The sequence below is a fragment of the Hylaeus volcanicus genome, chromosome 2 (genome assembly GCF_026283585.1).
Source record: "Hylaeus volcanicus isolate JK05 chromosome 2, UHH_iyHylVolc1.0_haploid, whole genome shotgun sequence".
Taxonomy (NCBI): Eukaryota; Metazoa; Arthropoda; class Insecta; order Hymenoptera; family Colletidae; genus Hylaeus; species Hylaeus volcanicus.
The window spans coordinates 10,484,901-10,499,973 of record NC_071977.1 but is presented as its reverse complement, the minus strand read 5'-3'; the positions used below and the strand labels follow the sequence as shown (position 1 = coordinate 10,499,973).

General features: G+C 40.6%; 2 protein-coding genes across 2 annotated transcripts in view; one reads left to right on the top strand and one right to left on the bottom strand.

The window, feature by feature from the left end:
* LOC128884986 (uncharacterized) overlaps positions 1-5,119 on the top strand; it is a 52,204-nt gene extending 47,085 nt beyond the window's left edge. The window contains exon 10 of the mRNA XM_054138715.1: positions 902-5,119. Coding sequence (XP_053994690.1) covers positions 902-1,074 — 173 coding nt within the window. The 3' untranslated portion in view covers positions 1,075-5,119. The remainder of the gene's footprint in view (positions 1-901) is intronic.
* Positions 5,120-5,269: 150 nt separating this feature from the next.
* LOC128884987 (uncharacterized) overlaps positions 5,270-15,073 on the bottom strand; it is a 33,143-nt gene continuing 23,339 nt past the window's right edge. The window contains exons 2-9 of the mRNA XM_054138716.1: positions 10,855-11,091; positions 10,220-10,332; positions 10,003-10,112; positions 9,790-9,868; positions 9,156-9,295; positions 8,695-8,841; positions 7,921-8,143; positions 5,270-6,561 (exon numbers count right to left, since the gene is read on the bottom strand). Of these exons, the coding sequence (XP_053994691.1) occupies positions 6,363-6,561; positions 7,921-8,143; positions 8,695-8,841; positions 9,156-9,295; positions 9,790-9,868; positions 10,003-10,112; positions 10,220-10,332; positions 10,855-11,091 (1,248 nt within the window). The 3' untranslated portion in view covers positions 5,270-6,362. The remainder of the gene's footprint in view (positions 6,562-7,920; positions 8,144-8,694; positions 8,842-9,155; positions 9,296-9,789; positions 9,869-10,002; positions 10,113-10,219; positions 10,333-10,854; positions 11,092-15,073) is intronic.

Below are 15,073 nucleotides of genomic sequence, written 5' to 3'. Positions count from 1 at the left end.
GAAGTATACTTTTTGTTTACAAATGAGTAAAATGAAATAATGAAATAGATTCTATTACTACTGGAACGAAGAAGAAACGGTATATAATACAATAATTCACTTTCTCAACCTTTCAATTTAATGATGCCCTCTTCAGAAGAACAAGCTGTTACATAAGTGCTATTCTCATTCCCAAATGAATATGTTTCCAGTGTGGTGTCTCCATCCTGTTGTCCATTTTCGTCCTCCGCTTCCTGCTTAGTTGCCTAACAGAGACTACGTATGGCGAATCGAGTGCAAACCAATTGTTGCTTTTCTTTACCACATTCACTAATATCCCATGTCTACGTTATCCGTGTATTTCAAACGTAGCAAATTTCATATGTTTATGAATTGATTTATAGAAAAAGTTTACAAGGGGGCGTTAGGAATTGTTAGAGCTGGTTTTGATAATCTTTGCGCGAACGTTGGTTGGTTCAACGATAAGGGATATTTCTAGTGCGACGATAGCAAAATAGCACACACTATAGGAATTTTGTTCAGAATCGATAAAAAGAAGAATGATATTAAGCTTTTTTCTACTAACAGTATTATTCAAAAAGAGTATAGATATATTTTTGTAAATGCTTTCCTCCTTTTTTTATTAAAAAAATATTCCGTTCTGTACGATATGTAATTTTTATTTTATAAAGAATATTACAGCGTTATGTCTAGGACTCCTTAGTCGAACTCACAGATATAGCTTATCTAACGGATCCTGCCTCGGACGTGATGCTATTACTCGTTTGTTAATCAGTTCATGAAAACTCGATATTGTATTACTGCCTAATTAGGTTCAGCAGATTATCTAAGATTAAGTCAAATCCAAGACTGGAGCTGCACGAACAAGAAATATTGATCATTATCATTTCTTTCTTTCCAGGATACTGGCTGTTCCACTGTCACTTCCTCTTCCACATACTCGTCGGTATGAACTTGATCCTGCACGTGGGTACGCACGCGGATCTGCCACCAGTGCCACCAAACTTCCCCAGATGCGGGGACCACTTGCCCCCCATCACGCCGCCGTCGCTGTCGTTGGACTCGTTTCACTGATCGTTCCTAGATGGATGCTCAGCGATCGAAGGCAGTCCAAAGCATACACGATGTTTTTAGCGTATTCCTGTAAATTAGTCAGTATGCTGTGTAGCGAATCGTCGTAGAGCGTTTACGCGAAGATGAGACCTAGCCGTGGTCCCCAAAATGTGCAATGCGCAAACGAAAAGGTAAACAAGCCAGGCGAAAAGAAGTCGAGAGAATACACGCCGTTTTTTGGCGTAGCAACGACGGTCGTTCCGCAGACGGCGACGACCACGCATTGCCAAGAGTCGATATTTATTATGTCCTGGATCAACTCTATTCCGATCAGAAGACTTCGACTAGTCTCCGCGAGACTTGACGAGGGTTTGGACGCGCGAATGTTACTAACCATTGTAACTCTGTACATAATGTAGAAATAGTCGTTTAATGAGACAATAACGCGGAAGCATTGTTGGGGTGTAGGCAGAGATACAGCTTGATCGTATAATCGAGATTGTAACGTGAACGAGTCACGAGTTGTTTATTTTTATCCGAAATAATGTACCTAGACGAGAATTCTGTCCATCTCTGGGTAAAAGTAGCGCTCAAGGAGGAATCTGCGAGACAATACACGCCAAGAGACCTTTCACTGGTGAGTTGGTCGATCGGCGATCATTAGGGAAACGCTGTTTAAGGAAACTCGATCCGTTCGATCCAGATGATCGCGGCTGGTCCCTGAAACGAGACAGCGCGATATAAGCAAGAAGCTTCGCTGGATCGCGTCCAGGTTCCTAAAGTGGCCGTAGTTAGGGAGGAAATTCGTGCCCGTAACTGGTGCACGCGGCTTTCGTTCTTGTCCTTGTCAGCCTTTTTCAAGTAGTTCAATTAGGGTAACCGTAGCCATTGCCTAATAAGTGTAAAGTGGAATAAAAAATGAGGAAAAATGCAAAAAATATCCGTAGAATTTAGCGTCAAGGAAGACGGGAGAAGCCTCAGTGGCGCGACCGGAAAGGAGCTCCTTACAGAATTTAAAAATTATTGTGTAATAGTTATCTAACATTCATGGATATGGAAAAGTGTCTCCCTCTCTTCTCTATTTGAAATTTCTGATCGCGTCACTGAGAGACGTCAAAAAGATTGCTGCAGCCTGTAAAAAATGTTCCGATTCTGAGCTCTTACCGAGGCTGTACAATCAGTTTGTCGATCCATTCGCTATTTACCCCCTTGAGTTCGAAGTCATGATGTTAGGCTCGCGTTAACACGTCTTAGAGTACCCACACAGTCTATGAACAATCTAGAAACACACACCCTACTAACCTTCTCATTTGTCGAAATATTGGGTTGTCTAGAAAGTTCGTGCCAATTTTTAAGAAAAATTCAAAGACGTTTGAATTTTGATATAAATTTATTGTATTACACAACCTTTCCACCTTTTAACACCTTGATTGCCAAACAAATATTCTTGACAATTTCTACAAGAATTGAATATTATTTAGATTATTGGAGACTACATAATCAAACATTTATCGTGGTATTTATTTTTGTAACTTCATCAAAATTCATGAATTTTATGTAAATTCCTTTGTTGCTCAACTTTCAGAATTATTTCTTTGCGTGCTTCAAGTTTGTACACTTGTTATTTGTTTTCAACCATTCCGATATATTCAGACCTGCACGACCTACCTAAAATCGGCATGGACTTTCCAGACAAACCAATACTTTCTACCATACGCCCAGCTGGGAAAATATTCAAAAAAAGTCATTCACCCTCTAACACCGTACATGAGCCTAATCATCATAATTTGCTCGAACTAGGCGTCGAATTGATGCTGGAACGATCATTCCGCGCGTCTTACGTGCGCAACCTTTTCCAATCGAAGGGCGGGCGTCGCGTCGTCGAGCGTCGCGTCGCGCCGTGTATAGTTGTACGTTTATTCATGGTGCCTCCGTTTCCTTTATCGCGAATGGAGAATACATCTTACAGTTACTCGCAACTCACAATTAACGCTTTAGTGCTCGTCCGCTCGTCGATCGTGGCGCTGCGCAGGTGCAATTGCACGGGTGCACGTGCGCCTCGTCACGAACCGCACTTTGTAGATAAAGCCCTCTGGTTCGTTTCGCTGAATACACACGACGGAACCATTAAAACACGAAATACTCGATCGCGACGACCCGCGCAGCCATCGAGCACAAGAACTAACGAGCAAACGTTTCACCATTTAATTGTCACCGAAGTTGGGCAAAATTTCATTCGATCAAGCACTACGATAAGCTTTCGTTCGTTCAATGTGAGACACCATTTCCATAATTGAATCTTTGGGTTCTATTCAGTCAATAGCGACTAAAACATTCTAATTCAGATTCAATCTACTACAGAACGAATGAACGCCCCGGAATCTCACCTGACCAACTCTTGTACATCCTTTAATAGTAATCACTTTAAAAAATCAAACAATTTACACTAAATTAAATTTCACAGAGTGTATCAGCTCCGTCATCAAGTCAACATACAAAATGTTTAATTCGTATCAGAATTTTGCCCATCTCGGATTTGAACACGTCTCAGTTCCATCACTATTCGTCACGTGGAATGAAACGTTTCTATTGTTGCACGGTTCGCTTCGAAACCCGCCCCGCAATTTATTTCGCGTAACCTGCGAGGCGAGACAGGAATCCGTTCGACAGCCAGGAACGTTCTCCCCTATGCCGTCGAAGATGAACCTTTAATTGTCGGTTAGGCGAGATTTTGGTGGATGATTTCGAGGATTGTTGAGAGTCTGCATGTTAATTGGACAGGCTCGAAGGGTGGGTTATCTGGAACGTTGAGGTACGTTCTCGTTGGGAGTAGCTGTCGCAGTAGAACGTACCTGTCGTTAGTCAGACGTTCCTCTAAAGTCGATCGATATTTAATTTTTAAGAATTTGCTCGCTCGAACGACGAACATTAAATCGTCAACTGCGCCAACGTTCGATTTAACCGATGTCCTTTAACATCCCTTCATTATGCATAACATGGTTGTAAATCTACGTTCGTTTTTTCTTAATTTATTTAATTATCTTTGATAAAGATGTACAGACGTGCCTTTTAGTATACCCGTACCGCGAGAAATTCATTGTACGAGCAATCGTTCGTCGAACTTTATCGGATATTCGTCTACTGGTTCCGTTTCTTGAACGTTTTTATCGTCGGTACAACGAGAAAACTTGCTCGTACACGATCCGACTGTTCGTTGTTGGAATTCGAACATCTTTTGTATACTTATTTATGTAACGAAACGCTTAAGAGTTTCAACAGTTATTATGTGCACATGAGGATGAGTTTTCGTGTTTTTGTACAGGTAGTATTTAAGCGAGTAATTCGCGTATACTCCGTTATCAGATAAAAATGTACATTTAATAATAAATTTGTTTTTAAAAGCTCGACTATCTTTTCAGTTCTGATTAAAATGATCTGCCTTTCCCGGTATCTTAGTAAAATTATTTATATGTATCCCACATATATAAAAAATTATCACATTTATTAATTTATTTCACACATCATTTATCCTACTAGTATCAGAAGTGAATCCCAAAAATTTAATAAGTTGATTTATATTTCAATAACAGAGAAGGAATCTTAAAATTTTTAAACAAATTTACTTCTTAATATTGTCAAGTTTTAGCGTCTTGGAACGAGTTATCTTGAAACGTAGTTCGTGTTTTTAATTATAGTTTGCCGCGTTGCGGCCTTGCATACATAAGTCAGCCTTGGTAAAGTATTCAGCACAACGAGACGAACGATACGCGTGTCTCCTTACGTGATACAACGTATTCATGAATGTTGCGTACCGTCAGGGTCGCATACTTTTACTCACAATTTGATCCCACTAACAAGTGGAGATTTAATTATTCAATAACAGTCCACCTAATTTTTCTATTAGGGCGAACAGAACGTAATGTCGTCTTTGCGAATGTCAATACTAGTTTATCATTTATCAGCTCACTCTCTAGCAATTAATTTTTATCGATCTGGCATTAAAAAATTGTGCACTAAACAGCAAAAGGTTGTTGGTAACGAGGGCGATTACAGAATTGATTAAAAGTAATTACTTGTTACTAATTTATTTGTTTGAATTTAATGTAAAAGAAACGACATTACTTTCTGGTCCCCTTAATATGTACTTTTAACAACTAGTGAGAGCAGAATGTGATTTTTCCAGTCAGGTAGAAGGTACAATGAACAGCTCCCAACATTTTCCAAAATTTGTAATATATTTATGGATCATGTAATCGTAACTCATTGGACATGGAATGTTTGATTGAGCCATTAGAGTAACTAATCCTATCAACGACAGAGCGATGTCAATGTCCGATTAATTCTCTGTCACTGTCGCTATGCTTCGCAAATTTTTGTACAATAAATTTCGCTCGTGACGATAACACACCTAACTGGACGGTATAAAACTATGCTAATTTTGACGATACAAGCGCGTGAGCAGGCGCGTGTCGCTGGTCACGAAGGATGATTCCCGATCAAATGAATTTATGTACAAAAGCGTTACCGTTTGATTCTTCTTAATTATGTACGATGTTGCGCAACGTTATAAATGCTAAGTACCTAAATTTATGACTAAAATATGATACATATACGATCTAGCGGAAGAACCTTCTCCTGGACGAAGACGCTAAAAACGAGCTCAACGATTGCGATATTTCAGCGTATGAAACACGATCGACAGCGTGTCAAGAAAATTTGCGATCGACTATAATCGTCAATGCTCTTCAAAATCCCTGGTACAGGCGTCCCGTCCCATTGAGAGAAGGAGAAGACAACTATATTGATGCTTGAACATTAGTACAAAAATACTCTGTAAGGCAGGAATTGTTTAACCTTTCTGTGTACGTAATATATTAGTAGTAACTATTAGGGACACATCAAGTCACGAAGATCGATTCTCAACATCGTTCGAAGCGCAAGTTGAACAATTGAATTAGTAAACGATACGAGCATCCATTTTCATTATAAATTCCATTTACATCCTGTCCTGCTAAAATTCTTTTCCATTTTCGTTGCCGATCCATCATTTACCATGTCAACCTATCAATCATAGCAGCTTACTCGTGTTGCGCGTTTTCGAGTCGAGGATCGACTCGTATCGTACGTTATTTCGTTATTGGTCGACAGTTTGTTTTCGAACAGTTTGAGCGTCGATTCCGACGAATCCGAATGTACTCGTTGCAAGTGATTGCATTGTTAAAACAGAGCTTGAAACGCGAATATCAGGACATTAAAACGGAAGTAATTGTTCGTTCTATCATTTCGTTAAGTAGCTAATCCGGGATGTATTATTTTCCAGAATAATGGGAACCGATGTTCGACGGTGGCCCTCTGTGATGATGGTGGTGCTTCTGGCCGGGTCCAGAGTATCTGCTTCCTGGTCTGGAGTGAACTATGGCGTAGTGATCGCTGTTCGTCGATATCGACCTCGTGGAGTTCATCGTCGATCCTCCGGAAGCGTATCCTTGCTTCCCATTTAAGGAGTACCTGGTTACAGACAGCGAAACGGTCAGGATCTAATTAAAATTTTCAAATCTCATCTGAATCTTTCTTTTAAGCCTTCTATTTCATGATATTAGTAATAATTATAGCCACGCGCAGTTGCTAAAATCACCCTGTATAGAGAAATGTATTTTGTCTCCCTTTTATTGTATTTTATTATTCTCTTAATCCTTTCAAGTCTAATGGGCGGCACTAAGGCCTTTGTTGAGTGAATTGCACTTAATGTTCGAAGAAAGAAATTATTTCTTGATTAGTTATGAGCCTGTGAATTAATTAATACTGTATCCGAGCAGTAAGTGGCTGAGCCAGCTAGCCTATTAGATATCCCCACAAGAAAGCATCGTGCCGCTAATCCCGTAAAATGGCCTTACTGAACTTTACTGCGATCGTCTTTATTGGGTTTCTGATCGGGCGCATTATGCAGCAGAGGGTTAACTCTGGCAGCTAAAGGTTAAATAACCTCTATCTTAAATTAGATAAGCATCTAAGTAGCACTAAAGTATCATTTACTATTTTTTTGTTCTGTATAAAAAATATTTTATGTACTACTGATGTGTGTCAGTCGATTCCCCGTTCATAAAACAGTCCCCAATTATCAGAGTCGGTTTTATGCATCAGATACGCGAAAGAAGAACTGAGGACAAGAAACCATGTCCTCAAATCCCAGAACATGACTCGTATTAAAAAGATCTTGATAAAATGTGAATATTAATTCAATACGCATAAAGAGAGAAAGCAGAACCGATACTATTATGACAACTGCATTCGTTTTACAAATAACCTCATCAGAGATGCAAGTCTCATGCTGGGAGTAAAACGTGGTAATCTTTTCAGTAATCCAGGTAATACTGATTGACAGCCTAATTAATCCTCTGCATAATGTGCTCGACTGAAGATGCAATAAAAACAGTCTCTGTTACAATAAGATAATGATGTTTGCTTTTGTATGTTTTCTGATGGAATAATGAATAAATGTCAATCCTCCAGGGATAGCTCAATAAATTATTCCACTATTTGTTTCGTTTGTGCATCAACGTACTCGGTATCATTCGTTCAAACTTTGTCCAGTTAATTATGAAACTTCTACAGGAATCGTAAATAATCTAATAGCTTTGCAAGCTTAGTCATTTAGAAATTATAGAATAAATAAAAATCCAAGAAACAGTTTCTTTTTCAAAAGATAAAGTAAAATTCGTGCAACAAGGGGGCAATATTTATTCCTTGTCTATCTGACAATGAGTTGCATTTATCACTCGAAAATTTCTTTTATGTACACATTTTTAAACATTTCAACCGCAGGTGCAGCAGAAGTAAAACGAAACCCAGAAAGAATGAAAATCAAACCTCGAGCCATATTGAGAACCATGCCAGCTACGATACGGATCGTAATCTTCGATGATCGATGGTTCCTTCTCGATGATATCGGTCCTGGTGCAACTGCAGGTCATCGCGGAGCAGAGGAATATGTTGATAATGAGCATGATGAGGAACAGAATACCAAGAGCCACGGCCAGCCACAGCAGCCATAATGGGTGAATGGTGCCGTCCTCGTACAAATTTTGCGCGGCTATTAAACAAGAAGCATCGATATTGAGACCTATTAATCGTCCTGGTCGAAGATTGAGGCACGTCGAGGAACGAGCTAATTAATGGGGTTGCGTTTACGTGGAAGGCTCGAAATAAAACGTACAAATGCATAAAATAATAAATGTGATAGCAAAAATATATATATCGTATAACAAAATCATGCAAAATATGTGGAAAAATCATGTTAAACAAATGACACCTTTCAGACTATACTAGAACTATCGTGACAGTCAATAGAACGAACACATTTCAAAATTCTTTTAAAAATCATCCAATTATTAATACAGTGCTGTTGCCACGATATTTGACGATATTTGATAATGATGATCAAAACACAGAATGAATTATACCCATAAAATTATACGGCTCTACCTCCAATAAATTCAAAGATACAGAAGCATCCATAACAGTTACGCATCCACGATAGTTCCAGCATAAATCGATGAAGCGGAAAAATGCGAGCGCAATTTTCGTTACGGTATCGGTTTATCGTAGGAAGCGGCGTATGAAAAGTACGGATGGAATATTTACATGGCGTTTGACCAGGGTCAAGAACGAACACGCTCGTGCTGGCAAGAAGCACTCCTTCCTCGCCGCTCACGCTTTGGCCATTAATTAAAGACGCTCCCTTTATTTCTTCCTCGTTATCGCCTTCGCAAATAGGGATACCGCAGCTTCCTGGAGGATAGAAGATTAACGTTTCGCGTATTCCACCTGTTATCTGCGTGCCGTAATTTACCGTTCGACACTCGATCGAGCGTGGCGAAACATTAAAATCCATCGACTTGAAGAAAAAAAAAGAATGAAACGTCTTCCACAAGCGAACCTCAGGTGACGCGGGCTCGCTCGAACGTCGAACGTATCTGATATCGGTAGGGGATACTTCCGAAGGGGAATATGTTAATTCCTAGGTCGAGTTGAACGGCACACTGTGACCCAGATGTCGGCACGCAGCTGTAATCGGGAATCACTCGGCGAATCAGTTTACATACCTCTGCACACAGCGATGTCGCATTGAAAATGCACTTGCGGGCTGTCAGGAAACCGGAACATCGAGAACAATGTCGCATCCGCCAGTCCCGTGTTCCGATCGTACATGAATTTCGTCACGACCCAAGCCTTTACGGGACACCTTTGTCATGGAACAGGAATGTTACGCAATTGGTTATGATCGTGGATACGAATCGATTCGGTGTCGTGGAAGTTGTGATGGAAAATACCAGTGAGTGCTGATTTTATTGGTCATCGTACCAATATAGAGTGAAGGAGAGAAGAGAATGAACTCGTACTCTCTGTGTTTATCAAAGAAGTTTGTTTAAATGAAATGGCAGGTTTGATGTCTCTAAATGAACTTTTCATTATAGACACATATAAAATTTATTTGTGTACATATTTATTATAGAAAATTTATTTGATAACATCAAACCAAATTTAATCAAATTTCCTCAATAGACATAGAGGGTCCGAATATTTATAGGATTGACCGAGGTCCAGTATAAATTAAAATAGTCTTTGTTGCAAACTGAGTGGTATGTAGAGTTTGAGTCTCATCTAGCTGAATTTCAGATAATAGTGGCATTGCATTTGAAAGGACGCCGATTAAAATGAGACGAACGTTAAACGTACCCTTTGTCGTCGATCAGCTGGACGCTGCTGTTTCGTTTGTTGAAAGCAAAGCACGATTTCACTTTAATTCCGTACATTCCTGCAAAGGAAAAGATTGATGAAAGTGCATCACCGGCATGCCCGGACGTTCACGGGCGAACGCGTTTACGCGCTTGCTCGTTAATTCCAATTAAACGTAAGGGGTGAAAATGGAGTGAGAGATGCGGTACGAACCATCTGGTCGCGAGATCTCCGCACGCAAAGTATAGTTGTGACCATAAATAGCCTCTTGCACTTTGTGGCCTCCGTCGAAAAGGCGCAACGATACTAACGAAGTTTCATTCCTGCGCAGAAAATTATCGCACCGTGCGAAATTATACCCTCGCTTGCCAGGCCGTAGCGCCCGTGATTTTAAGAGATACGAGCTAATATTAATAAACGTTATATGTACTTCGCATTTTTGAATCCGGCTTTTCCGCACGTAATAACGTAAAATTTATCGTCAGCTAGCTCCAGGGTCTTGTGTATCCGCACCACGATGGAGATGGAACGTTCCTCGTTGTCCTGCAAGAATTACAACGGGATTAAGGGGAATTCGTTGCCAACGCGTGTCTGCGTATGTATGTGTGATTGAACTCGAATGGCTAATAATCCGAAATGCAAATTTCAACGTTGCGGGTGGTGAACGAAACGCAAAAATAATTTATTTCAATTCTCTTATCAAGATCCACGTCCTTTTAGATAACTATATATACACCACTGCTAAACTAGCTGAATATTACTATCATAAAATATAATTTTCATTGTACATGTACATCTAGTTTAAATTTCCTGCCTTTATTAATTCACAATCTTAACAGCCACTCAACATTCTTGAACATTTCTATTACAAGTTTATTGTTCCCTAAACATGATCAAGTATTGATCTTCACCTTTCGAATGCCTTGCAGCCCCTCGACAAAATTAAAAGATCTGTGACTTGGACGGTTGTGTAATGTTTCACCTAAACGTGTAGTAAGTGCGCGGAGTAAGTTACAAACATGCTGACGTTTGAATATTTATCGTGAACGTAGATCATGCACTTACGTTATTTACCAAGACGCCGCAGTAATCCGGAGATCCTTTGGCCGCCAGGAGATTAATGGCGAGAGTCGCGTGTGTGGAGCCATTTCCGGGCGCCATGCACTGCGGCGTCCGAAAATCTCTGGCGTGTATAGCTCCTACAAAACTCTGATTTAGATTCACCCGTATCGTCATGTGGCCGCCTTTGCATGTCGCTGTGACCGTCGGCTGGAACTCCGTGTCCAATAATTGCCCGCTGACCTGTGATCGAACAAGAACGAGATTGAATGCCACGGAATTCAACGGTAACCACGTTTCGAGGAGATGTCGTCATTCAAAGGATGCTGGGAGCATCATTTCGTAATGACATCGGATGTGTGGCGAACAACGATTAAACAGAAATTCGATGCTGAACTTACTGACAAATTTGAGTTATTTAACGTTAAACAGGCGCAATTATTACTTTCTGAAGCAAATTGTGTTTGATAAAATAGGTAGAACATGTTTCATACAGTAAACACTTTTCCTTAATGTTTGTTTCATTTTATGTGACTTATTGCAATTGTTGTAAATTAACCCTCTATGGACTCGTATATCTTCAGGTCACATGCTAATATATCGACATTGTACCAAATATTTTTAAATGTTTCACAAGATGAAGTATACGTCTTAATTGTATACTGATAACCAATAACAATATTAATGGAAAAACCTAAAATATTAAACTAAATGCCTTACAAATCGTTTGCAGAAGAAAACAATTTGGTCCAAAGAGGCTTAAATTGATTGAAGCCAATATTTCTACAACAACTCATGAGACTGTGCCTATATACACGCTAAATTGGAATGAAAGTTCATATATGGAAGTTCACTTACAAAAATATTATACTAGATAAAATTGAATGTTGTCCAGTACAGTCTAACGATAAACAAAAATTTTATTCCATTAAAAATCTGGCCACTTTGAACTATCCAATAGACGTCGAGAGTGTTTCTTGATAAAATCAATATTTATGAAGCCCCCGAAGAGGTTGCAGATACAAGCCCCACTCTGCGCATTTCTCTTTATATAAGCGCACTTTCCATACGTTACGAACCCAATATAGCTAAGTGAAATTTGATAAAAAACCGAGAACAGGAAATATCCCTACCGCGAGGCAATCAATATGAAGATGATACATTAATTTCTTGCGCTCTATATTTTTTCCATAACGACTTCCAGCGGGTGCACGTTCGATGCATCATCGGGGAGATCATGGGAATCTCGATCGAAGGAGAAAAATGTATCGCGTGGCAATTAATATTAAACATACTCGGGCTAACTAGTCTGCCAGGTTTAATTGTACACGGTTAATTGCAGCGTTCCCGAAAAAAACGCGCATTCCAAGCGCCTTCATCCTTCGATCAACTACAAGTTATGCAATTAATTACTTGCAACCGGTACCCACTGCGAGACTCTAAGTTTCGATGTATTTTTAAAAAATTTCAATTTCAAAAGGAAGATCACGTTTGCTATAGGAGCAAATTAATTTCCAGGTATTGTAGACCCAGACGGTCGTCGACCGAGGTAAAAATTCTCAAAAGTTTCCTTGTTCTCGGTGGTCAGGGTAGTCGTAAACCCTAACCATATAGACACGAGACCCTAGGGCAGGGTTCTCAAGCGAAGATCGCGATAGATAACCGCAAAAATTCCACTTTTCGCGTCAGCGTGCGTGCCTATCGGCGATCCAGGGTGTCGAGGACCCCGGGGGAACGAAAGCTGGCGATATTTCCTCGGTCCAATCGGCAACTTAATGCCCAAGTAAACTTGGGACCGGTCTGGGCGGTAGCTATCGACCCACGCTAACTTTCAATTTCATGTGGCTGGACCACTTCGCGGCGCGGATAAGGTATATACGTGTGCACGAGGAATGTCCAGCGGTGCCCCGACGGATACGCCAACAATAAAATCGGCCCTGGCTCTCGCGGAGATGCTGCGACGAGCAATGGCCACTCTCGAGACAAAGGTCTGGACGTAGGCGTTCGCAAGGCCACCAGTCCTAAATGCTTCGGTGGCCTCTCCGCGAAGAGAACGATCGTGTTGGGTTACAGAAAAGGATTCCTTCTCTCGTGGATGGCTAATCGATTATGAGAACACGACATGGTAACGTATACGCGCGTCCTTGCGTTTTGCCAGCTGCTCCTTTTTTGGTCTCGATGCTCTCCGTGCAGTTCCTATGCCTTGTCCCGTCTATTCTGCTATCCGCGGGACACGCTGACTTTCTTTGTCACCGTGACATGGCGGACGACGATATGTACTTAGCGATTCTTTGGAATTGCTTCGTACCGTTTGTCGGAAGACCTTCGCTGATGTAGATCGTTAAGCTCTAATGCCTTGGTATATCAAGCGTGAAAGGTTGTTTTAATAAACATAATCGTTTGAATGTTTTGAGTTGCTGTTTTTAACAAAACTCTGCATCTGGAGTAGATCATTGATTTTCGTCTAGTTTCAACTGGAGGAGTTCAAACACTTTTCTACTTTAAAGATTATCGTATCATTATTGCGTGTATTTATTATTGTATTACTATTTGTGTTAAAATAATTTAAAAGTATGTTCTAGTTCACGTGATCACTTATGACTGTTACCTTACTGGCAGTCTATCGTGAATTTGTATTAATTTCACAATCGGCTTCGAAATAAATCCCAGTAATTATGACGCAGTGATCGCTATTTATTCATTTACGACTCGTGACTGCGTCAATTGGAATTTCTCACAGCATCGTTGAGAGCGCGGGCTCATGACTGGTGGTTTTGCGTAATCAATGCTCTCGGTTTCGATTAACAAATAGTTCAATGAAACATGAAGAAACCAATCAGAGGCCTTCCGTTTCTATGCAAGAAGGTCCCGGAATCCGAACGAATCGCAAGAAACGCAATAATCGTATCCATAACCGCGGTCTCTAATTTCCGACTGGAACGAGAGTCACGGCAAGGATGTATAATTAGTATGATTCACAATCGCTGAGCTGCTCGGGCACGCAACATTTGATACTTCACGAAATCTGTTACTCCTTGCCATTGATGGGAAATTGTTTGACGTTCGCGTGCTGGTAATCAGGGATAGTCAAGATTCCTATCGAATAACATGCCATGAATGAAATAGCAACTTTATAAACAGGTTTTTTAATCTGAACAATAATTGTTCAGTATATCCACTTAAATTTACATTTTCATATGATACAGAATCTATAACTTTCAGAATATATCATTTTTCTATGAAAGACGAAGTACATACGTCCTTTCAAATGATTTTCAAAGCAGCTTACAAGAAAATCTGAATCTACGGAATAATCTGCATCCTGGTCTATGCAAATGAGACTTAAATGAAGCGCGGTTCCGGTGCGGTCTTTCGTTAACGTAGACTTTCTTCGACGAGACGTAAAAGGAGGCTCTGGAACACACCCTCCCGACATTAACGGCGTGACGTAATGATCATTCTCGTCCAGGCATGTAGGAACATAGACGACAGTGGAAATAAGGCGCACGGTGACATCACGGAACCGGCGCTTATATAAACGAAAGTTAGCGTGGACCATGGTTGTATAACTCGAAGCCTCGACGACGAATTTCGCGTGGGATCGATACTAGAGATAGGGTTATTCACATTATTCAATATTCAAGTATATAGTAGGTATCTATGCTATAAATCACACTTTGAAGATTTAGATACTCAAACATCTAGATATTACTATCAGGATACCACAAGTACCTAGATATTACGATCAGGATATCATCACTTCTTTGCGGTCTCAGGCTACTTACACGCTCTGAGAATAGAAACACATACCCGACTACTCACACATCTCTAACAAAATTCGCCAAACATTGAAACTAGCTGTCAGATATTCAAACCCCAGAAAATTCAACGAGTTCTCTTAGATGACTTTGAAGGCAACCCTGGAGTGGATCGCTCGCGATGTAACCGACTAACGAGTGACTTTGCTCGTCGACGGAGAAAGCAACAATTAGCGGTCGCGGACGCACGCCCGGTCACGGAATAGAATAATTCATGTACAAGGGACCGTGGCGGACAAGTGGCCACTTAGTAATTCGCTACGATAGAATGTACATTATCGGCAATCGGCGGGGCGGGCGATAAATCACGATTTTTAGCGACGAAACCGTCCGCGAGAGTGAGCGTGTACGTGCACGGCGAGTGCACGCGCGAGCGCGCGAATTTTACGCGTGGATAGCGGCAATGT